At 47.9% G+C, this 24,203-nt stretch overlaps 2 protein-coding genes across 2 annotated transcripts in view; one reads left to right on the top strand and one right to left on the bottom strand.

Moving 5' to 3' along the window:
• TTLL9 (tubulin tyrosine ligase like 9) overlaps positions 1–7,920 on the bottom strand; it is a 61,033-nt gene extending 53,113 nt beyond the window's left edge. Inside the window, exons 1-2 of the mRNA XM_053574074.1 lie at positions 7,876–7,920; positions 995–1,038 (exon numbers count right to left, since the gene is read on the bottom strand). Coding sequence (XP_053430049.1) covers positions 995–1,038; positions 7,876–7,890 — 59 coding nt within the window. The 5' untranslated portion in view covers positions 7,891–7,920. The remainder of the gene's footprint in view (positions 1–994; positions 1,039–7,875) is intronic.
• A 6,183-nt stretch (positions 7,921–14,103) lies between these two features.
• DUSP15 (dual specificity phosphatase 15) lies at positions 14,104–23,784 on the top strand. Its single transcript, XM_053574044.1, has 7 exons — positions 14,104–14,624; positions 15,379–15,412; positions 17,601–17,683; positions 19,696–19,745; positions 20,656–20,730; positions 21,839–22,010; positions 23,178–23,784. The coding sequence occupies exons 1-7, from the start codon at positions 14,604–14,606 to the stop codon at positions 23,448–23,450; spliced, it is 708 nt and encodes a 235-aa protein (XP_053430019.1). The 5' UTR covers positions 14,104–14,603; the 3' UTR covers positions 23,451–23,784.
• Positions 23,785–24,203: the final 419 nt, after the last annotated feature.

Raw genomic sequence — 24,203 nt, 5'->3', positions numbered from 1 at the left:
CGAGCCACTGCACCAGCACTTGAGACTATTTGTTATGTGAGGAAAATAAATAAAATTTGTTTAAGCTACTATCAATTGAGTTTTCTCTTACTCATAGCAGAATACATATCTAATTTATACGTGCCCTCACTAAATAGATGGATGGGTCCAGTAAACTGAAGTGCTCATTCTTTTGTTGGGATGGGGATGAGGATGAGGATGCAAATTTAGGGCCAGGATCTGGAATAGGACTGAGATGCCTTGCATAGGAAAGTGAGAGATTTGAAATTAGTGGGATGGGGTCAGTACAGAGAGAAAGAAGGCAAAGAAGACAGGTGCTGCAGGAGACAAGGGTCCCAGACCACATCTGCTCTCCTCGGTGGTGGTGTAGCCAGGAGGGACCTTAGAGAGAAGTATCTAGGAAACAGAAAAGAAATATCTTAAATATTTGCTATCGTATGGGCAATGTAAACTACTTTGTCTAACTGCCCACAAAAATCTCCCATAAAATCTCACAGCTCATTCATTCTTTGAGCAAGTGTAGGGAATTCAAAAATGGTGCTGCATTCTTCAGGTTATGGCTGCAGAGTGAAGCAGAGGATCAGGGCACAGTCAACACAGTCATCAAGTTGTCACAAGGTTGTTGAAGGAGGCGGGAAAGCATAATAAGATAGTGGCCCTAGACTCCAACAAGTTCTGCCACTAACTTATTACATGAGCTTCACCAAATCACTTAGCCTCCTGAGCTTCAGTTTCTCCATCTGTAAAATGGACACAATAGTAGTATCTGCCTCAAAGTGTCATGGTAAGGATTCAATGAATTAATATAGGTGAAGCAACGGGCCCAGGCCCTGGCACATGGTCAGTGCCAATAATTGCTTATTACATATGACTTATTACTATGTCTACTATTATTATCATCATTATAATTATTGCAATAACGAAGGGAGAGAGGGAGTCAGGAGAGAAGGAAAATCAGTCGGTTCTGTTTATTGAATTGGGTGGGACCACTCACCGCTCTTTTCCCTTTGACAATCCATGGCCCTTATAATTTTGATTCTGCAATGACAAAAAGAAAATTATGTAACTGGTTTTGCATATTCACTTTGCCTTTCCAGCTCAACTTACTATAGATATTAAAATGCTCAAAGCATCAGACTCCACAATGTATAGTCCTAAAGCATGAAGGTCCAGCTTGGTCACTGGCCACCACATGCCACCAAATCAGTCCAGAATTTATCTGCTATCCTTGGAATGAAACCCTGAGTATCCAAGAGCCCACCTCACTGTGGGATTACTCCGAAGGCACGACAAATACAGTGAATGCCTGCTTTTCAATATTCCAAAGGTCAATCTTGACCCCCGTTTTGAGAGCTCTGGTCCTTCTACTCTAACTTTGAATGCTTAATTAGACCCAGGATCCAGGAGGGGGCTGAGTCAAAGACTCAAAGCAGTGTTAATTCCTTTTACCCAAAATGGACCTTTCAAATCCTCAATGGGTAGTGGGTATTATTCTGTTCCAGCCATGTCCAAAACTTGGCTTGCCCTTCTATCCTGGGAAGATTGATCCCTAAGGCATAGATGAAAAGAGAAATCAAAATTGGTCCTACCCAGGCTGACTTTTGCAGCTTGAACAAGCCGGCCATCTGCATTATGGGCCAGGAGCATAGACACAGTTCAGGTCTTACAAGGCTACACCCAAGGTGATGGGGTTATGGTTCTCAAATGGCTTGGGGCCCTCTTCCAAGCTCATTCAGATTGTTGGCAAAATTCAGCTGCTTGGGCTTGTAAGACTGAGGTCCCGGCTTGGTGCCCATGCTCAGTGGTTAGGGCGGCGGCCACATACACTGGGGCTGGCGAGTTCAAACCCAGACCTGCTAAACAACAACAATGACAACTACAACAAAAAATAGCCGGGCATTGTGGTAGGCGCCTATAGTCCCAGATGCTTGGGAGGCTGAGGCAAGAGATTCTCTTAAGCCCAAGAGTTTGAGGTTGCTGCGAGCTGTGACACCCCGCCACTCTACTGAGAGTGACATAGTGAGACTGTATCTAAAAAAAAACAAAACAAAAAAGACTGAGATCCCTGTTGACTCGCTTCCTGTCAGCTGCGGACTGCTCTTGGGTCCTAGAGACAGCCTGCAGTTCCTTGCAACGTGACCCCCATAGGACATTCACGACATGGATGTTTGTTTTCCCCCAGGCCATCAGGAGCATGTCCCTTTGATGTCCAACCTTTTCCCTCCAAGTCATCTGTGATGGAGCTTTATATAAGGTAGGGTAATCAGCGTAGTAACCATACGATCAAATTAATAGACTCCACATACACTCCAGGAGAGGGAACTGGACAAGGTATGTATGCCAAGGGGTGGGAATTTGGGGCTTAGAATTCTGCTTACCATATCATCTTATTCCTCAAAGACCCAGTGGAGGGGGGTGGAGGATACTGCTTTACAAAACTGACAGCAGCAAACCCCCCAACCCCGAAAGGCAGCAAAATCTTATTTTGTTCTTCCATTCAAGCCCATCCAATTCCCCAGCACTAGTCAAGCTGTCCTATATTATATCTTTAGTCCTCTTTCATGCTTTCAATTCCATTTTCCATATGTTTATCCAGTTGCTCCAGAGCCTTTGGTTGAAAAAAAGTTTCCTTTCCTCACTGAATTGCATTGGCACGTCTGTCAAAATTCAATTGACCATGTGTATGTGGATCTGTCTCTAGAGTCTGTTTCGTTCTATTTACTTGTCTATCCTTATGTTACCATCACATTGTCTTAATTACTGTAGCTTTCTAGGAAATCTTGAAACCAGGTAGCATAAGTCTTCCAAGGTTGTTTTTTTTTATGATTGTCCTTGCACTATGGTTCTTTGCACTTCAATATAAATTTTAGAGTCAACTTGCCAATTTCTACAAAAAATATGTTGAGATTTAGATTGGGATTGCACTGAATTCATACAGATCATTAGGTGAGGAAGGGACATCATAAAATACTAAGCCTTCCAATCCATGAATAAAATAGTCTATCTCTCCATTAATTTGAGTCTTCTTTAATTTCTTCCTACATTGTTTTCTAGTTTTCAGTATAGGAGCTCTGCACATTTTTAATTAAATTTATTCATAGGTATTTGATTTTATGATGCTATTTTAAATATTAATAGTATTTTTAAATTTCATTTTCTAATTACCTGATTATAATAAATTGTGATAGGCAGAATAATGACATCCCCAAAAGGTCCACATCCTAGTCCTTAGAACCTGTTAATATATTACATAACACGGCAAAGGGAAATTAAAGTTGCAGTTGGAGGCTCAGCGTCTATAGTCCAAGCAGCTAAGGTGCCAGCTACATATACCAGAGCTGATGGGTTCGAATCCAGCCCGGGCCTGCCAAACAACAATGAAAACTACAACCAAAAAATAGCAGGGCATTGTGGTGGCCGCCTGTAGTCCCAGCTACTTGGGAGGCCAAGGCAAGAGAATCGCTTAAGCCTAGGAGTTGGAGGTTGCTGTGAGCTGTGACACCACGGCACTCTACCCAGGGCAACAGCTTGAGGCTCTGTCTCAAAAAAAAAAAAGATTTAAGAATTTCATAAAAATAAAATAAAGTTGCAGATAGAATTACGGTTGCTGGGGTGGCGCCTGTGGCTCAAGGAGTAGGGTGCCGGTCCCATATGCCGGAGGTGGCGGGTTCAAACCCAGCCCTGGCCAAAAACCACACACAAAAAAAAGAAATAAGAATTACGGTTGCTTATCAACTAAACTTAAAACAGATTCTTCTGAATTGGCCAGGTGGTCCTAATATAATCCACAAGAGTCCTTAAATGTGGAAGGAGGCAGAAAAGTCAATGTCAGAATGTCAGAGGGATGAAGCAATGTGAGAAAGACTGGCTTTAGGCCGGGTGCAGTGGCTCACTCCTGCAATCCTAGTACTCTGGGAGGCCAAGATGGGTGGATTGCTTGAGGTCATGAGTTCAAGACCAGTCTGAGCAAAAGGAAGACCCCATCTCTAAAATGGCCAAGCGTTGTGGCAGGCACCTATCATCCCCTGCTGCTTGGGAGGCTGAGGCCAGAGAATCACTTGATCCCAAATGTTTGAGGTTGCTGAGGGCTGTGATGCCATGGCACTCTACTGAGGGTGACAAAGTGAGACTCTGTCTCAAAAAAATAAGAAAGACTGGCTTTGAAGATGAAAAGGGACCATGAGCCAAAGGCAGACTCTACAAACTAGAAAAGGCAAGAGAATGGATCTCTTTTAGAGCCTCCTGACAGGAAGTGAGCCCTGCTAGCACCTTGACTTTGGACCAGTGAAACTCATTTCAGACTTCTGACCTCAAAAACTGTTAAGATAATAAGTGTGCATTGTTTTAAGCCAACTATGGTACTAATTTGTTACAGCAGCCACTGGAAACTATATAATCCATATATTCGGGAGGGTGCCAAAAAATGTATACACATTTTAAGAGATCTTGTTGGAAGTAAAACTGATCATTCCTCAAAAAGTGTATGGATTGCAGGTAAGATAGATATATGTAGAATGCCCAGGTACACTTGACCTGTAAAGGTACCGTCAATTCAACTTTGAAAAGTATTGGAATATATAGATAGCATCACTTAAAAATGTGTATACCTTTTTTGGCATCCTCCAGTATAAAGGTGTAATTGATCCTAATTATTTTACTGGCATCCTCCAGTATAAAGATATAATTGATTCTAATTAGTATGTAATTCAACCAGTATCGTGGTCAAAGTTGTGGACTTCAGAGATGTTTAACATTTACTCCTACCTGGCACCCTAAGAACAGTAAATTTTATGCTAATGTTTTGCTTTAGCATTTCTTAGACTAGCATGAGGACTCGTCCAAGGTTAAGAATTTTCAAAAGAAAGTTTTTTCCACTTAGAACCATGGTGAAGTGAAGCTGACTAGCTTCCTAGTTGTCTCCCACTGCTAAGGGTAAATCTGTGCTAGTTACACCTTTACTAAGTAAGGGTGGGGCTCTCTGAAGCTTCCAGCTTTATGGATAGGTTTTACTTTCAACTCCTTGGTCCGTGGAGTTGGCCCCACACCACTTCTCCAACTTCAGATGTCTCTTATTTGTAAGAAAAGCAATGAAATGAAGAATCAAATAGTGACATCTGGTTTTTATTTTCTTTCTTCTTTGGTGAGGAAGAGTCCTTGGGAATCTCCCTTTCCACCAATACACACACACAAAGCTCAGTGATACATTTCAAAGGTCGTTATATTTTGCTCAGCAGTTTTAAGTGTGCTGTGTTAAGAGGCTTTTCAAGAAATCTCATCTGCCATATTGCCTGAGATAGAAGTTCTATTACTATCTTGACACAAAAAACAGTCCAGAGATATGAATACTTCTCCCAAACCACCAAAATAATATTTAGAAAAGACAAGCCTACAAGACTTCTTTAAAAATTGTCTTATTGAGAAAATGACTCAGCGATGCCTCAGTTGCTTTTATAGACTACAAACAGAAAACTTTAATTTTATTTCTCATTTTGGTTCATACATGAATGGCACCAGCTGGTGTTAAGTCAGGGAGAGCGTTAGCTCCTGACACCGCCAGCTTCCTTCATTCCTGGCTGCATGCCATAAGCCCTGCTTCAAGCTCCCTGGGTACTTCCTGGCAGGTGGGGATGGCCATGCTGGAACGAGGTTTGCCAGACAAGCTTACCCACTGTGGCTGGCCTTAGATTACTTCACCAGAGACCAGGTTCATTGCTTCGCTGGTTCCTTCAGCCTCCACTGCATTCCTGCCTGATCTCATTCCTCATTTAGCCTTAGCCCTCTGGAGAGTTCCCAGCATGCCTCAGAGCTGAGGTCTTGGGGATCATAAGCTTAAGGAGGTGAGATCAAAGGTTGGAACCCTGCTTCTCTAGGCATATTTTCGTGAAGATACGCACACTATATGCTCACATGCTCGCTTATGAGTGACATTCACATTCCTTCTTAAATAAGATCAGACTTCTATTTCCTCTGGGTTATTTGAAAGAAACCACAAAGTCCTAAGTCAATATATAAGTGAACTTAGCCTCCTTCTCCAACAACAACACAGTACAGTGTTGCCTCTTTTGCATTCTCGCTTTGAAGAGGACAAAGAAAAGAAGACCATGGGTCGTGCCAAAAAGACCGTGACCACGTGCAACCTATTCGCTGCACGAACTGTGCCCGATGCATGCCCAAAGACAAAGCTATAAACAAGTTTGTCATTCGGAACATAGTGGAGGCCGCAGCTGTGAGGGATATTCTGAAGTGAGTGTCTTTGACGCCTGTGTACTTCCCAAGCTCCATGTGAAGCTACATGACTGTGTGAGTTGTGCTATTCAGAGCAAGGTAGTCAGGAACCATTCTTGGGAAGCCACAGGACCTAACACCTCCACCTGGATTTAAACCTGTGAGTGCCGCCCCACGACCTCCAACAGAGCTCATGTAAGGAGTTCTTGAGGACTGAAGAAAAACTATCCTTTGGGAAAAAAATAAAATGGAAATTATACTTTTTAAAAAAACCACACAATGTCACAAAGAAGCAGTCTGCTGTTTTCTTCCATCATCCAGCATGGGTCTGCCACACTCATGTCTGCACTATATGCACAGGGAAGACTGCTAAGAGTTTGTGCACCCATCAGCCACCTGCAGTTTGTTCCTCCTTTCAAAGGAATCGGTGAGGCAGATAGGGACTACTTCAGTAGATGTTTATTTTCTGTTTTTATGGTAAAACTTTTTAAGAGTGGTATGTGTCCCATTCCCTATGTTTAAAGAGTATTAATTGCCGGGCATGGTGGCTCCTGCTTGTAATCCTAGTACTCTGGGAAGCCAACGAAGGTGGATTTGCTTGAGCTTAAGAGTTTGAGATCAGCCTGGGCAATAGCGAGACCCGGTGTCTACTAAAAGTAGAAAAACTGAGGCAAGAGGATCACTTGAGCCCTAGAGCTTGAGGTTGCTGTGAGCTATGATGCCATAGCACTCTACTCAGGGTACCAGAGTGAGACTCTGTCTAAAAAATAATAACAATAAAAAATAAAGTATTAATTTTTTAAAATTGAGGATTGGGTCATGATTAACATAGTGGTAGTTGACACAAAGAGAAGAATGAATTCAAGACATATTTACAAAGTTAAAGGAGGTGAAAGATGGAGGAGTCAGTATAGTCTAGAGGGGAAGACAGATGTTACACTAATAATCACATGAATAACGAGTTTTCGTAAAAAGCTGAAGTTCAAGGCACTCTGAAAGCAGATAAATTGTTTTTTTGTGTTGTTGTTGTTGTGAGAATTAATGCAATGGGAGTTCCATTCATGAGAGGTGAACATGGGATAAGAAGTTGGGGTGCAAGGAAAGTAATTCATATCCCACCTTGGGTCTCATTTTCCCCACTCTTAAAATAGAAAAGTTGGGCTGTGCACTCTCAGGAGACAGGGGCTTGTCCGATTCACCTCTGTGTCCCTTGGCCTGCACTGAGCTCGGCTTGGACAAGGCCCTACAGCGGGCTTTGTATGGGTGGATAGAGGATGGACGGTGGTGGGTGGATGGAGAGGCAGGCCCGCAGCAGGACAAATGAATCTCCAGGGTCTTCACCAGGTCAGAAAATCTGAAATACTTAGCTTCCTCCATCCAGGGTCATAGACACCGCCCAACCCGGCTCAGAATCCCGGCCTTGTGTAAATTTCCCGCCCGCGGCCGGGCTCGCGGCACCTGCTCAGCAGCTCGGGCGGCGCGGAGCGCTACCAGACCGTCGTCTTTCCTCTGAGTTCGTGGCTTTGTCATCGTCTCTCCGGAATTCCTCCTCCAGGACGCACCTCCGCTCCCCAACACCGCCCCGCCCCTAGCTTTGGAATACCTCCATGCCTTCCCTGCCAAGTATCAGGTCGACCCACTCTTTCTCACCTTCGGTCGCGACATGACGCGGGTCCCCTCGGCCTGATTCAAACCGCCACAGTGCCCGGCGCGAGCCTGCGCGTCCCGTTTCCCAGGCGACAGAGGGGCGGCCGGACCGTCGCCCGGATTGGATGAGCCAGGGGTGCTCTCTCCGCTGAGTTACAGGCTCGGGTCCACCTGGGGCGTCCGGGCAGCCCAGGCCCCTCGACTTCCTCAACTTTTTCTCCCGTCCCCACCTCTCTGTGACTCTGGGGCGCACCTGGTCAGAGTCTGGCTGCCCGCCACGGTCACTGACTACCCTCCAACCACACTTTCTGTGATCTAAGAGTGCTGAGTCTGAAAAATTGTTAGCTTTGGTAAATGCAGTGGTTCTCAGTTTCCTCACTTGAACTCCCTAAGTCGCCTAGTCAGTTGGTCGGTCGCTAACGCAGCCAGTCACCTCTGATCTCCCCAGGTTCTTCTCCTCCTTCCTTCCTTTTCTCTTCCTCCCTTTTTTCCTTCCCTTTTTCCTTCTTTTCTCTTCTTCCTCCTCCTTCTCCTCTCTTTTCTCTTCTCCTTCTTTTCCTCTTCTTTAAACTAACCCCTAACTCAGAATGTAACCCCGGGCATTTTCTAATTCATAAGGACTGACTGTATACCAGAATTCATCTCAATGCCTGCAACAGCCTCCTGACAAATTTGCTAATGGCCATCCTTGCCCTATCCATCCCAATTTGTTCTCTACCCTGCAGCCAAAGAGCTCTTTGACCGATCTCCTCTATCCTCTGCATGTAACCTTCCATGGCTTCCCTTCACCATTAAAATAAAGACTGGAGGAAACTCCTTACCTTGTCCAGCAAAACTCTTACTGGTCTGGTGCATGAGGACTTCGCCATACTCATCTGTCCCACATCCATTTGCCCCCTGCTGTCCCCATTCCAGTCTGTAATCTCCTTTCAGTTACTGGTTTGGCCCTTATTTTCCACCCCCACACTCCCACATACACACATATCTTTGTTAACCTTGAGTTTCCCTTTGCTGGTAGCTCTGCTCTCCCACTCTGCTTAGATCTCAGCTTGCATTTTTTTATAATTTTTTTTTTTGGCAGTTTTGGCCGGGGCTGGGTTTGAACCCACCACCTCCAGCATATAGGGCCAGCATCCTACTCCTTTGAGCCACAGGCACTGCCCATCTCAGCTTGTATTTTAACTCAGGAAAGCCTCTGGCCACCCGCTCCCCTAAGCAGGTCCCTTTGTTTTAAGTCCTCAGTGTCTCCCACTCCCCAATAAGCATCAAGAAAAAAAAGTGAATGTGTTTTCTTTTCTTTTTCTTTCTTTTATTTCTTTTTTATTTTGTGCCCCCAGAACTTAGCACAAAGCCTAGAACTTGGCAGATAGCCAATAATGTATATTGAATGAATGAATAAGACATACATTAAATGAATGGTTACAAACTACGAAACAAAAACACAGGAAGCCATAGATATACAACCAAAAGAATTGAAAACAGATATTTAGGCTCAGCGCCCATTAGATATACAACCAAAAGAATTGAAAACAGATATTTAGGCTCAGTGCCTGTAGCTCGGTGGTTAGGGTGCTGTCCACATACTCCTAGGCAGGTGTGTTTGAATTTGACCCAGGCCTGCTAAACAACAATGACAACTGTAACAAAAAAATAGCCAGGCGTTGTGGCCGTGCCTGTAGTCCTAGCTATGTGGGAGGCTGAGGCAAGAGAATCATTTGAGCCCAAGAATTTGAGGTTGCTGTGAGACACGGCACTCTACCCAAGGCAACTTAGTGAGACTCTGTCTCAAAAAAAAAAAAAGAAAACAGGTATTTAAACATATGTACATGCATGTTCATAGTAGCATTGCTCACAATGACCAAAATGTGGAAACAACTCAACTGTCCACCACTAGATAAACAAGTCATAACATATATATACAATGGAATACTGTTCAGCCACAGAAAGGAATGAAGCACTAATACATGGATGAAACTCAAAATATTATGCTAATGCATGCACCATACAATCCAAAACTTCCTCTACTAAACATACATCCTACAGGCCCACTGAACAGTGGAGCATAATCCCATGGAGTATTTTTTATCTTGTACTAATGTGCAGGGAGACAAACTTCCCTAAAGAAATCTTAACTCCTGTACATAAGTCATATGTATAAGGATGCAACATTCTTTATATTAATAATAGTGGAAAATATTAGAAATAATCTTAATGTCCACCAATCAGGCAATGGATTAATAAAATGAGATATAGTCTAATAATAAAATACTATACAGTGATAAAAATGATCCAGAGCTATATTTACATGGAAATAGCCCCCCAAATCTATTGTTGAATGAATAAAAGTAAGTTGTAGAATAACAAATACTTTTTTAAAGGGTTACGATTTGTGTCAATAATAAATACCCATAGGAAAGTGTATTCCATATCTTTTGGGTACATAGATATTAAGAGTTATAAACACAGACTTAAAAAATACATACCAAATTTACAATAGTAGCCGCTTCTAGGGAGGAAGTGAAGGAAATGAAGGAAAGGGAACTTCAACTACTTCAAGTTTATTTGGAATATTTTATTTTATTTAAACAAGTTGAAGCAAATGGAACAAGGTATCCTCACCTGGATTTAAGATTTTTTTTTTCCAAAGGAAAAACACTAGCCCTAGCAATAATATGATAAAGGAAGTTTACGATGCTTTGGCAATGCAAAACAGTGGGTCTGAACAAGTGGAATCAGGGTCAGTTAAAGACAGGAGGAAATGGGAGTTAGCCTGGTAAAGAGGAGGCAAAGAGCAGTCCAGGCAGAGGGAAAGGCACACGCAAAGTTGGGAGTCAGAGCGAGCGAAGTGTGTTTGAGAAAGTGAATGCAGATCAGTGCTCAGCAAGCAGTGGAGAAAAGAGAAGGGAGAGATGAAGCTGCCAAACCTGTATATTTTTGTTTGTTTCCTTTTCTTAACAGATGTGGAAACAGAGCCCTAGTGAAGGAAATAGAATCCAGGCTTCCTGACTCCTTGTCAATTGCTCCACGATAATGGTAATGACAATGGTAAGAATTATAATGGCACTGTGTGCCAGCCAATCTCTCTACCAAGTACTCTAAATATGTCCTGTTTAACCTCACTACAGACCTATAGAGGATTTTTTCTTCCCATTGTATAGATGATAAAACGGAGGCCCAAAGAAGTTAAGAAACTTGCAAAAGTCACAGTGGCAGAAGCCAGATCCCACAGGGCTAAGCTGTGTACTTTACCTAGGGCTCTGTTGAGTGTTTGAGTCTCCCATCGCTGCTTGTAATTACCACAAACTTGGTGACTTAAAACAACACAAATGTGTTATCTTACTGTGGTCAGAAGTCTAAAATGGGTCTCACTGGGCTAAAATGAAGATGTTGGCAAGGCTATGTTCCTTCTGGAATCTCTAGGAGAATCTATTCCCTGGTCTTTGCCACCTGGATTCCTTGGCTTCTGTGGCACAGGTAGTGATTTTCAAGGCAGGGAACCTGGAAGTCATCCTAGAATTCCTTTCTTTCTCCCACATCCAATCTATCTGCAAGTCCTATCAGCTGAATTGCCAACATTTTTCTATATTCTGAGTCTGTCCCTTCTTTCCAGACTCTCAGGTTCCACTCTGTCTGTCCCAGGGAACTGTTCTCTCTCCAGAGCTCTCCCAGTAACCCCTCCCCCTTGGTCACTGAGGGCCAAAGTGACTGGTGTTAAATGTGAATCAGATGACCTGGCCTCCCAGGTTAAATGTTCCCATTAGTTTTTCATCATATGGAGAAGAAAAATCCCCAGTTGTGGCTGTAAATGGTCTTGTATGCTCAGCCCCAACTATCCCCTTCAGCCTCATCTCTTTCTACCTCCAATTGTTCCATCCACTCCAGTCCCATCTGCTCTTGACAAAGGCCAAGTTTTTCCGACCAGAGGCTTTGCCACTGCTGTTGCGTCTGTTGGAAATGCTCTCCCCACTTTTTTTTTTTTTTTTTTTTGTAGAGACAGAGTCTCACTTTATTGCCCTCAGTAGAGTGCTGTGGCATTACACAGCTCACAGCAACCTGCAACTCCTGGGCTTAAGTGATTCTCTTGCCTCAGCCTCCCGAGTAGCTGGGACTACAGGCGCCCGCCACAACACCCGGCTATTTTTTGGTTGCAGTTCAGCCGGGGCCAGATTTGAACCCGCCACCCTCAGTATATGGGGCCGGCGCCTTACTGACTGAGCCACAGGCGCCGCCCCAGATATGGTGAGGTCCCACCGAGCTATGCTCTCCCCACTTTTTAAATAGCTAGGTCCTTCTTATATGTCAGGTCTCAGCTCAGATGTCACCTAGTCGAAGAGGTTTTCTCTGCCTCCCCTTTATTTCCTTCACAGAAAACTGCAACCATTTGTGCTTTATTTTTCTATTTGCTTACTTGCCTTCCCTAGATCTGAGATGTCCAACATGTAGCTATTAGATTCATATGGGTATTAAGCACTTGAAATGTGATTTGTCCGAATTAAGATGTACTGTAAGTATAAGATACACATCAGCTTTTGAAGACTTACTACAATAAAAAGGATATAAAAAGTCTCATTAATAATTTTGAAATATTGACACATGTTAAAATGACGTTTTGGATATACTATGCTAACTCAGGCCAGCCCTGGGCTCACACCAGTAATTCCAGCACTTTGTGAGGCTGAGGCAGGAGGACTGCTTGAGGCCAACAGTTTGAGACCAGCCTGAGCAACATAGTGAGAGCCCATCTCTAAAACAAGCAAACAAACAGAAAGCTCAATTAACTCATTTCTACTTTTTAATGTGATTACACATGTGGTGGCTGGCATTGCATTCCTGTTGAATGCTGGCCTAGATAATTAGCTAATGAAAATAGAAACAATCTACTTTATGCACTGCTATATCCCTAGTACTTACAATGTCAATATATGTACTAGGTGCTCAGTAAGTATTTGCTGAACAGTTTGTTGTTGTTGTTGTTGTTTTCTGAGACAGAGTCTCAAGCTGTCACCCTGGGCAAAGTGCTATGGCATCATAGCTCATAGCAACCTCAACTCTTGGGCTTAAGTGATCCTCTTGCCTCAGTTTTTCTATTTTTAGTAGAGACAGGGTCTCACTCTTGCTCAGGCTGGTCTTGAACATGTGAGCTCAAGCAATCCACCTGCCCTGGCCTCCCAGGGCATGCATTGCAGGCATGAGCCACTGCGCCTGGTCTGAATAGTTTGGTTTTTATGAGAACCCTGGGCACAGAAAGAGCTGAGACAGACAGCCCCATATAAACTGTGAACTTGAAAAAGGAAGAACACAAAGGAAACATTTTCTCTTTCTCCAATAACTGCATTTCAAAGAGACTTCATCTCCTTTATCCTCTCTCCTCTCTGTCTCTACTCTCCTCTCTGACCTGTTCTACACCCAGTGTCCCCCCAACCTCCTACAGTAGATGGGGGCAGAGGTGGTGGAGGTGATGGCTGGAGGAACAAAGCTGGTTCAGCTGCTTCTATTTCAGTGCCATAGGAGGTAACACTCAAGTCAGGTTTGACTTCTGCAATTACAAGAGAGATACAAGATACAACATACAAGATAACAAATGTTATTGGTATATATTGGGCATTACAATTTTAATACACTTTTTTCCTTTCTTAAAATATGTATACTTTTTGTGGCACCCTGTGCAGATAAGATTAGCTGGGGCGCAAGGGGAATTTCCAAGGTCAGCCAGCAGGTTAGATGTGAGCAGAGCCTTCCAACCTTCCTCTCCAGAGTCACCTTCCAGGATACATCCTGTAGTAGTCTTCTTTACTCCAAGGGACCCAGGTCCCTGGAACCCTACCACACCTCCCCCTCCCAACACTTCCCTGCTTTCCTGGGCCCCCTGATGGCAATTATGCCTGGGCCCAGCAGACCTTACCCCAGTGGCATCATCCTTTTAGGGGCCAGTGGGTGGAAGGAAGGGGTGGAAGGATGGATGAAAGATGAATGGAAGGATGCTGGATGGATGGTAGATGGGAGGATGGGTGGGTGTAAGGACAGGTAATGGGCAAATAGGGGAGTGGGAGGATGAACGGTCGGGAGAGCCGGAGAGGAGGAAGGCTGGCTGGTAGGATGGCTGCATGGGGGCAGGGCGGGGGAAGTGTAACGGAAGCAATTACCCACTTCCCTTGTCGGAAACAGAACCTGAAGAGCACAGAGCCCTTAGCTGTCAAACTCCAGCCCCCATCACGTTGCCCCGCGTGGGGGAAGTGGGTCCAGGCCAAGTCAGAACTGGGAGCTGAGTTTCTGCGCCCAGCCGGGGGGCTCCGCCACACCCCCAGTCGGTCCGCGCCAGACGGTGCCAGGGTGGGGGGATCGCCCCGCCCCCACCTCCGGAGGTGGCAGTCCCACGCGGCTCAACAAGCTGCCGTTGTCCCGCGGGCCGTGGGCCCGGCACACTGGGGCTTTGTCCGGCCCCCCGCCGTGACCCAAGGGGGGGGCCCACATGACCGAAGGGGTAGGAGGAGCCTGCGGCGGCGGTGGCGGTGGCGGCGGCGGCAGCGGCTCCACCATCATTTCCCTCCCGGGCCGGGGGTCGGCAAGCGGTGGCGGCGGCAGGGCAGGCCTGGGCAGGGCCGCGGACGCCGGGCCCCCCACTCCCCGCCAGGCTGCAGGCGCCGGGCTTGGGCCATCAGGGCAACTGTGACCGGAGCGCTTTCCGGGTGGCGACGAGCTGGGGGTGCGCCCGGATCCCCGCCCCCGGGATCATGGGGAATGGCATGACCAAGGTAGGGGGGCGGGGACCGCGTAGCGCCCTCTGGCCACCCCCAGCCCCGGCCAGTCGCGGTGCCCCTGCTCGGACTAGGTCGGTCCGCCCGCCTCTGACCTTCTGGGTCTCGCTGAGCGTCGGTGTGGCTGTCTCGCTGTCTCCCTGTGACTCTGGGTCCGCATCTGTCTGTGTCTTTACCTCTCTCGTGTGTTCCGTCTCTGCCTGTTTCTGCCCTCTGTGTGTGAGTGTGTGTGTGTGTGTAACTGTATCTCTTGCTGTGTCTTTCTGTGGCTCTCTCACTCCCAGAATCTACATTCCTGTGAGTCCCAGGTGTCTGTCTACCTTGGACTCTGTCTGGCCGCTGTTTCTCTAGTCTTCCCCCTCTCCCTCTGGCTCTTCACCTGTCCCTGCCTCCCTGCTTTCCTGCCGCCCTCCCTCTCCCCACCCTGCAGGTCTCCTGGCTCTCCTACTCCCCCCCATGTCTCTCCCTGCCCCCTGCCCCCACAGCCTCCCTCCTCTTCTGGGTCACCCATACCCAAGGTGGCCCTTACCCGTAGCCCCCTACTGTGGTTAATTTGTCACTCTCCCACCCTCCCCAGAACCCCAAACCTTCTCACAGAGGGCCCAGGGCCCATGAACCAGAGGGGATTTCCTGAATCCTGAGATCCAGGCAGCCTTCATAGGACAGAAAAAGGCTATAGAGCCCCTAGTAGCCAGGGATGGGGAGGGGGTGCAGCCTCTGCCCTGCTGACCCCTGCCTATCCTTCCTATAGGTACTTCCTGGACTCTACCTCGGAAACTTCATTGGTGAGCACTGCCCACTTTGTCCCAAAGCAATGGCACTCTGCCGATCCCAGGCCTCTGTCCACCATTCATGCCCTGGCCCATGAAGCATGGACGTGCTCAGGAATGGGGCAGGAAAGAGTCGCCAGGCTGGGATGAGGAAAGGGTTCATGGAAGACAAAGAGGTGCATGGGCGGGGGAGTGTCCCCAGGCGTGAAAGCATGGAGGGGGCATCGGGACCCTGACACTGACAGCCCCCAGTGTTTCACCATGAGGTCAAAGGGCTTGGGACCTGAGCTATGGACCTGGGCAAGTCTGTACCTGCTTTGAGCCTCAGCCTCCTCCTCAGCTCAAAAGGCCCATAAAGGCTCATTTGACTCTGGGGTTCTGGACTGAGGTATGTTTGGGGGTGCTGCTTCTAGCTGGGAAGCTGGGAGCCCTTCCCCCATAGCCACCACCTCCTCCTCAGAGGAGAGGCCTATGGAGGCTAGGGCTGGGCTTTCCTGAAAGCAAGGTCCCAAGCACCAACCCTACACCCTTGGTACAAAAGGGTGCTGAGCCTTCAAGCTCAGCAGTCCTCACACTCCCATCCATCCTTTCTACAGTCTTCAACTGAGACAGGGGACACAGATGTATAACACCACATTCCTGCCCCCAAGGCCTCAAGCTTCCAGGCTGCTGGTGTTAAGGCAGAGCTGAACACAGATCTTTGGCTGTGGGGTAGAAAACGTGCTAAGAGACAGGCTGGTCTGAGGTTTGGGGGACCCAAGATGGGAATCAGAGAAAGCTTCAGGAGATAGGAGCTCGGGTGCTCCACCAACATAAAACCTGGCCCCTTCCTTCCTGGGAGCCACCTCAGCAGCTCATCTACATCAACTTCTGTGAGTATTTGGCTACATAAGGTCTGAATCCTCTTTAAATGTGAAGTCCCATAAGGGCAGGAGCCATGCAGTTGACTCCAGGCCCCATTGCCTGGCCAAAGGCTGCACATAGTAAATGTTTGTTGAAGAGGGGGTATGTGTCATCTATTCTAAGGACACCCAGTCCCTAGAGATAACCATGCATAGCAGTGCTGGGCATAAGCCCGGGTCATTTTCATTTATCTTTGTAGTTAGAATATTTAGAACAAAAGCAGGAACCTGTTCTGTACACAGTTCTATACACTATTCTGGAAGCTGTATTTCCCATTTAAAAAATATATTACAGGCTCGGCGCCTGTGGCTCAAGTGGCTAAGGCGCCAGCCACATACACCTGAACTGGCGGGTTCAAATCCAGCCCAGGCCCTCCAAACAACAATGACGACTGCAACCAAAAAATAGCCAGGCATTGTGGCGGGTGTCTGTAGTCCCAGCTACTTGGGAGGCTGAGGCAGAGAATCACTTGAGCCCAGGAGTTGGAGGATGCTGTGAGCTGTCATGCCACAGCACTCTACCCAGGTTTACAGCTTGAGGCTCTGTCTCAAAAAATAATAATAATAATAATGAAAATAAAAATATATTACAGGCATCCTTGCACATCAACATATAGATCTCTTTGTAATGGCTTCACAGTACTCCAAAGTATGGATATACCTTTATTTACCCAGGCCTTTTCCCATGAACACTAGGTTGTTTCCACTTTTATGTGTATATGTATCTATGTATGTATGTTTGTTTGTATGTATGTATGTTTTGAGACAGAGTCTCACTTTGGTGCCCAGGCTCAAGTGCCATGGTGTTAGCCTAGCTCCCAGCAACCTTAAACTCTTAGGTTCATGTGATCCTCTTGACTCAGCCTCCCAAGTAGCTGGGACTAGAGGCGCTTGCCAAAATGCCTGACTAGATTGTTTCCATTTTTAAACTATTTCTGATATAAGCAGTACTGCAGAGAACATCGTCTTCTATACATGGCTTTCTAAGTGAGCAAATGCTTCTGGAGACAAGATTTCCTAGAAGTAGACTTGCTACTTTTAGGCCAAAAGATGTGCTAGGGAGTGGTGTTCGGACAAAAAGAACAGCATAAACAAGGATGGGGGAGATTCCAGCTGTTACTTGTGAGTGTCCCAGAAGCAAGAGAGGCAGAAAGGAGGCAGTGGGGGGGCCAAGGTAGAGGAGAAGGGGTGAGGAGAAGAGCTGGGCAGGCAGCACTCCGGGCTCCATCCACATGCACTTGGCCATCAGTAACAAATAAGTCTCACCTGCCAGATTGGCGCAACCATTCTGTTTCTTTCAGATGCCAAAGACCCGGATCAGCTGGGCCGGAATAAGATCACACATATCATCTCTATCCACGAGTCACCCCAGCCTCTGCTACAGGTACTCCTCCCCACCCCAAGGGTGTGCACAGGTGGGGAGGGGGCTGCAGACCCATTTATTAAGTACCTACTGTGTGCTAGGCCCTATGCTGCCTTCTTGACACACACTAACTCATTTGGTCTTCACCCCTGGACGGCTTTCCATTAGCTTTATTTGGCCTGAGAGGTAAATTAACTCACCTAAATTAACTCACACATCCAGGAAGCTGAGGAGCTGGGATTTGAACACAGGCCATGTGGTGCCAGGTGTCTCATAGCCAACAGAGGTTCCCCTACATGGGCTTCCCATCGCCCAATTGGATGGATGATTCCAAATGACTCTGGGCTCTGTATCTTGCTGTGCACCCTTTACTTCTCTGGGCCTTTGATCTCTCAGCCAGTGTTTGCAGCCAGGGGCTGTTGTGAGGATACAAAGGAAATGCAAGATGGTGAAGATGCTTTGCACTATGTAAGGCATGGTCCCTACCAGAAGGATTATCAAGTCCTGGGAAAGAGGTGTGAGGGTATTAGGACCCAGAGGAAGAAAGTAGGAAATCAGACCACACATGCTGGTCTGGAACTTGGGAAACTGAGTTCATACCTTCACTATTTATTGTCTTTGTGACCTTGGGTACACTTCACCTCTCTAAGCCTCAGTTGCCCAGTCTGTAAAATAGGAATTTTATAGTAGTAACTACCTCTCTGAGTTGTTGAAAGCCACATAACGAGCGTTCAACATATGACAACTGATATAATAATAAAGATAATAATATTCAAATCCCAAAAACAGAGCCCCTTCCTGTTTTATCTGTTAAGAGTCTGTGTCATCCACTGAAGAGAAAGAACTTTGAGTGGGAAAAGTCTCTGGAGATCTGAGACTGAGACCAGGTTCTCCCACAGACTTGCTGTGTGACCTTGGGCAGGATTCTTCCCGTCTCTGAGCCTCAGTTTTCCCATGTGTCATGTTGGATGGTTTCTAAGAGCAATCTCCAATAATCCATGATTTTCAGTGTCATTCAGAAAAGAAATTTCCAGGCTTCTGCACTCCGATTTTGCTCTGATTTTTTTTTTCTGCAGCCTTGTTTTGAAGTATTTGGAGTAAGCAGTCACTAGATTGTATGGGGAAGGTTGTCAAGTTGTGAATGTATTTACTAACGAAATGACAGTTTACACAATAAGTCCCTGCCCCAGCAGCCTTTCCCTCTTCTCTGGTGCATCTCTCCCTCCCCCTCCATCAGTGAATTTACCAGTCATAGTTTGATAATACCATGTAAACTCAAGGCCAAGTGTGTTGCAAAATGAAATTGCAAGCCTTGCAAAACATGCAGAATTTCATGACCTTGCGGAATGTGAATTCGAGGAGGACTGGAACCTTACCCAAAGCCAGGGACAAAGGAGGACCTGACTGGTGGTCTCTTAGCCACTGGCCAGTGATGGGCCACACAGCTGAAAAGAACCATTAGGTTAAAGTCCTTGAGAAAAGAAAGCAATGAGCCCCCTCAGAAGACGGGCAGAAATAATCTTTACAATATTTTGTGGAGGTTAAGCAGGAAGCAAAAGATATCACAGCAAGTTTGTTGACAAAACTACTGATAATTTATTCCTTGATTATTCCAACAATTAGCACATAGTTTAATAACTATAAGTCATGAAATGTAAACTTGTTTTTATTATTTTCTTTTCAAGATAATGAAATTTTGACTGTATAATTTTATAATCCCCATTTGGAGAGGAGCCAGTTTAAGTAGCCCTTTCCCAGCTCTTAGATAAAAGGTCCCTGGGTCCTTTTTATCAAGTGCTTGTGCCAAAATCACCTATGGGGTTAGGAGATGCCATCTGCTCAGAAGGTTCAGGAATCACAGAAGGTCAGAGCTGGGAGGCCCTCAAGAGATAGCATCTACTTTCAGTGGATGGAGAGGACACTAGTGACTAAGAGAGGGGCAGAAACCGGGCTGGGGTCGTGCAGCACTTGGGCCCCTCAGGCCAGGGGGAGGAGGGGTTGTGACAAGGTCCTGAGCACATCTGTACTTGCAGGACATCACCTACCTTCGCATCCCTGTGGCTGATACCCCTGAAGTACCGATGTAAGTTCCCCTGGGTGGACAGACTGCTGCCTCCTCTGGTGGGGGGAAAGGGAAGGTGGTCTGAGGGAGGACAGAGAGTGCTCAGGCCAGAAAGCTGTCACAGGTGGTCACCCAGACCCAACCATGACTTTCAGTATGCCCTGGCCAAGACTCTTAACCTCCCTGAACCTCTTGTCTCCCCAGCTATGAAATGGAGAAAGTACTCTGTCTCTTGGGATTGGGAGCACAAGCAGATTTGAAAGGGGCAGGCTCAGCCTTGGAGTTAAGACATCTGGGTCACAGCCAGGCCTTGCCATTTATTTGCTGTGTGGCCTTGAACAAATCACTTCCCCTTTCTGAGCCTCACCTGTGAAACAGGGCTATGTGATCAGAGTCAAGGAGGCTTTCAAAGATCAGATGACATGGGTTGACAGATGACATGGGATAGGGCCTGGAGTATAATGGGGACTCAGAAAATGGGTGTTTTGTTTGTATTAGCAGCAGTGCCTCCCAGCTTAGAACAGACCCAGACAGTCAACTCCTGCCCCTGGGGAACCTTGCTCCCAGCCTCTGCTTACCATCATTCTTCCCAGGGGCTCTGATTGCCAAACCCAGAGGACTGGGACCCCTGTGTCTCCTCCCACCCATTTCCATGAAAGGCCAAGATAAACCCACTGTGAAAACAGGCTCCACCAGACCCACTGGAGAGGTGCTCCTGCCTGGATGTGGGATTGGCCTTCACTGGCCTCTCCTGCTGCCTGAAATGCCACCATTATTGCTTGACACACACTTCCACCTCTTTACTAGTCAGGGCACGCACTGGCTGACCTGAGGAACCCAGGGCTCTTTGTCCCTTGCTACCCTGTAAATGGGAAGGGGTTGACTCCTAAGAGACCTGCTCCTCAATGTTCCCTACCCCATTGCTTTCTAGCAAAAAGCACTTCAAAGAATGTATCAACTTCATCCACTGTTGCCGCCTCAATGGAGGGAACTGCCTTGTGCACTGGTGAGTTAAGAGCAGGTTGGGGGAATTGTCTGTCCTCTGTCCTGAATACACCTTCATCAGATGGGGAGGGTAGAAAGCCTGTCACAGAGCCTGACAGTCCACCAATCAAGGCTGTGTGCCTTACTAGATGTATGGCCATAGCCAAGTAGCTGTTTCTCCTGAGGCTCAGTTTTCTCATCTATAAAATGGGGGAAAGAGTCGACCTGACAGAGCTGTTGAGAGGGATAGGTGAGGTCATGCAAGTAGCCCGCTACCCTCCAGTAGTTATGCCCCTTCCCTCCTTCTCCCCTCCAGGCCTTCGAGGTGGTGGTACAGGGCAGTGGGGAACCCCAGGCTAGGAGACCCCTGGCCCAGCTCATGCTGTTTATTCCCTAACTTCTCACTGAGCACCTATACTATGCCAGGCTCAGCCTGGCTCTGTCTGACCCCCCACCTTGTGATCAGCTCTCCCAAGCCTTATCCCCGACTCTTTCTCCCTCCTCCCCATTCCAGCTGCACTAACCTTCTCCTCATTCTCCAAATCCACCAGAATTCCATTTCACAGTCTTTTTTTATATGCTGCCCAGAACATTCCCAACTAACACCCATCTTTCAAACTCAGCTTGATGTCACTTGCTTGGGAACCCCTTCCCTAATCTACCTCTCCCCACCTCCACCCCTGCCTAGATGAATACCTCCTCCTATGCAGACCTCCTAGCTCCCAGACTCATCTTCAAAGCAATTAGCACCACCTGAAATTATTTTTCTGGGTAGTGTCTGTCTCCCCCAACTATTCTGTAAGCTCCAGGCTGGCAGAGACCATGTCTATTTTCTTCCCACAATATCCTCAGTACCTAAAAAAAGAACAGATGAGCAGGGAGTGTTTGTTGAGTGAATGAATGATGTTTCACTCAGACCCTTGACATGAGAGAATGCCAGAGGATACCCCTGGCAGAAGGAACAGTGTGGGCAAAGACCTGGAGGTGGGAAGAAAGGTTCTAGCAGCTTCCTTGTGCTTGGAGCCCAGGAGACCGGGGTGGGGGGAGCTGAAGTGGGGACGGGGTCTCTGGGGAGCACAGAGGAGACTGGATCTTAACTGAAACTTGGGGGTTTATTGGGGGGGTCACAGTTTTGCAGGCATCTCCCGAAGCACCACTATCGTGACAGCATATGTGATGACGGTGACGGGACTAGGTTGGCGGGAAGTGCTTGAAGCCATCAAGGCCACTCGGCCCATAGCCAACCCCAACCCAGGCTTTAGGCAGCAGCTTGAAGAGTTTGGCTGGGGGAATTCCCAGAAGGTAGGGGCTGGGGCAGGAGGCTGGGTTGGGCCAAGGATGGGAGACCTTTCTTCTCACTTGAATTGAACACCAGTTGGGAAGATTTTAGCCTCTGCTTCAAAACCAGCAGAAGACTTTTCTGGGGTTTCAGAGTTGTGGCTCTTGAGCTCATTGAACTCCTAGGTATACATGTATTTTGTTTGACAGCCAGGCCTTTTTTTTTTTTAATACAGAATTTGAATGCTTTTAGACCAGACCGTGGGCCCCTCAGTTTGACCAGGCCTCTCAGCACTCCCCACTGGCTGCTCTACCTGCTGGCACCCAAGGGCATTTTAGTGTTTGACCCTGGGGGGAGACCTGTCCATGTCCTACTTCATGCCTGGGTCCCTGATGAGGCCAAAGCAATTCTTGGGCAGATGGCACATAGAAGTGTCAGGAATGGAGGCCTCCCTGGAGACAAAAGATGGGGTGGGCTCTCAGCAGCCAGCAGGGAGGTACCCAGCAGCTTACCTGCAGGTACATTAGGAAAGAGGCAAGGAAGAGGCTCCCTGTGAGGGGCGTTGTGTGTGGGGTGTGGGGGTTGTTGATGCCATCCTCACTGTGCACTTGGGGAGGTCACTTCAGCAGGTTAGGAAGATGGAGGGTCTTAAGAGAAAGGGAGTGGCTCGGCGCCTGAGGCTCAAGCGGCTAAGGCGCCAGCCACATACATCTGAGCTGGCGGGTCGGAATCTAGCCCTGGCCGCCAAACAACAATGATGGCTGCAACCAAAAACTAGCCGGACGTTGTGGCAGACGCCTGTAATCCCAGATACTTGGGAGGCAGAGGCAAGAGAATCGCTTGATCCCAGGATTGGAGGTTGCTGTGAGCTGTGACAGCACAGCACTCTACCCAGGGTGACAGCTCGAGGCTCTGTCTCAAAAAAAAAAAAAGAGAGAGAAGGAGTGTTCAGTGGGAGTGAAGGGCCTTATAAAGGAGAAGGGGGACTCAGTGAGGAATGGAAACCCCAGAAGAAAGGCAAAGGGGGTGTCCAGGAAGGGGAGGGGTTTAGCGAGATGCAGGGAGCTTGGAGAAGGTGGGGAGTAGTGATGTTAGAAGGGGCCGGGCCGGAAGCCTTGGCTCCGCCCCGGGCAAGCTTTGGTCCCGCCCCCTGGCAAACTTTGGCCCCGCCTCCCGCACGCTCCCCGCAGCTTCGCCGGCAGCTGGAGGAACGCTTCGGAGAGTGCCCTTTCCGCGACGAGGAGGAGGTTCGCGCGCTGCTGCCGCTGTGCAAGCGCTGTCGGCAGGGCTCCACAGCCTCTGCCGCCTCCTCCGCGCTGCAGTCAGCGGCCTCCGAGGGAACCCTGCAACGCCTGGTACCGCGCACGCCCCGGGAAGCCCACCGGCCGCTGCCGCTGCTAGCGCGCGTCAAGCAGACTTTCTCTTGCCTCCCGCGGTGTCTGTCCCGCAAGGGCGGCAAGTGAGGATCCCGCCCCGCCGTGGCTCTCCTGTCCCTTCCAACTGGTTTCCTGCGGGGGCTGTCTGGGCCACCCATGCCTCCAGGACGGGCCCAGAGGCTGTGGGAGCCCCGCGATGGCGTGGTCCTTGCCTGCCTTCCCGCCTTGCTTGTCTGCGTCTGCAGTCAGTGTGTCCTCCATCCGCGCGTCTCGGTGTCCGGGCCGGCCTGCTGCAGCCAACTGGTGCCTTAGTCCTTGGGCTGGGAGAGGAGGCCGACCCTAAAGGCGGCGGGAGGGGAAAGGGAGAGGGGTGGGAGCGGGGGTTGGACGGGCCTGGGGGGGTATTAAAGAGACACAAAAGCGGCCTGTCCTCGTGCTTCCTAGTCATTCTGCAAAGACCGGAGGGCAGGACTCTGCCCCGGACCTGGAGCCTGCGGGAAACGGGAATGGGAGGGAGTCAGCATCCCCTACCACCCTCTGTTAACTGTGATCTGCTGGGTTGAATTCTGGGATCACCCGCTTCTCTAACACCCGCCCACCCCACATCTCTCCCGAAGCCAAGGTCTCCTGACAAGGCCCTTGAGCCCTCCTTCTCTCTAACGCCCCTTCCACCTTCTGAGCCCCTCCCCTCTCTGAGAGCCCTCCTCTTCCCCAACTTCCCCTTTCCTACCCACCAATACTAGCTACTAAGGTTCTCTCACACCTGACCTTTTACCGCATGAGTTAATTTACTCAGAAGGAAAGTGAAGCTCGGAGAGGTCAGGCAGCTTACTCAAGGAC

The sequence above is a fragment of the Nycticebus coucang genome, chromosome 21 (assembly GCF_027406575.1).
Source record: "Nycticebus coucang isolate mNycCou1 chromosome 21, mNycCou1.pri, whole genome shotgun sequence".
NCBI classification, from domain to species: domain Eukaryota; kingdom Metazoa; phylum Chordata; class Mammalia; order Primates; family Lorisidae; genus Nycticebus; species Nycticebus coucang.
Note: the sequence above shows the minus strand (reverse complement) of the source record. Positions and strands in the feature narration are given on the sequence as shown.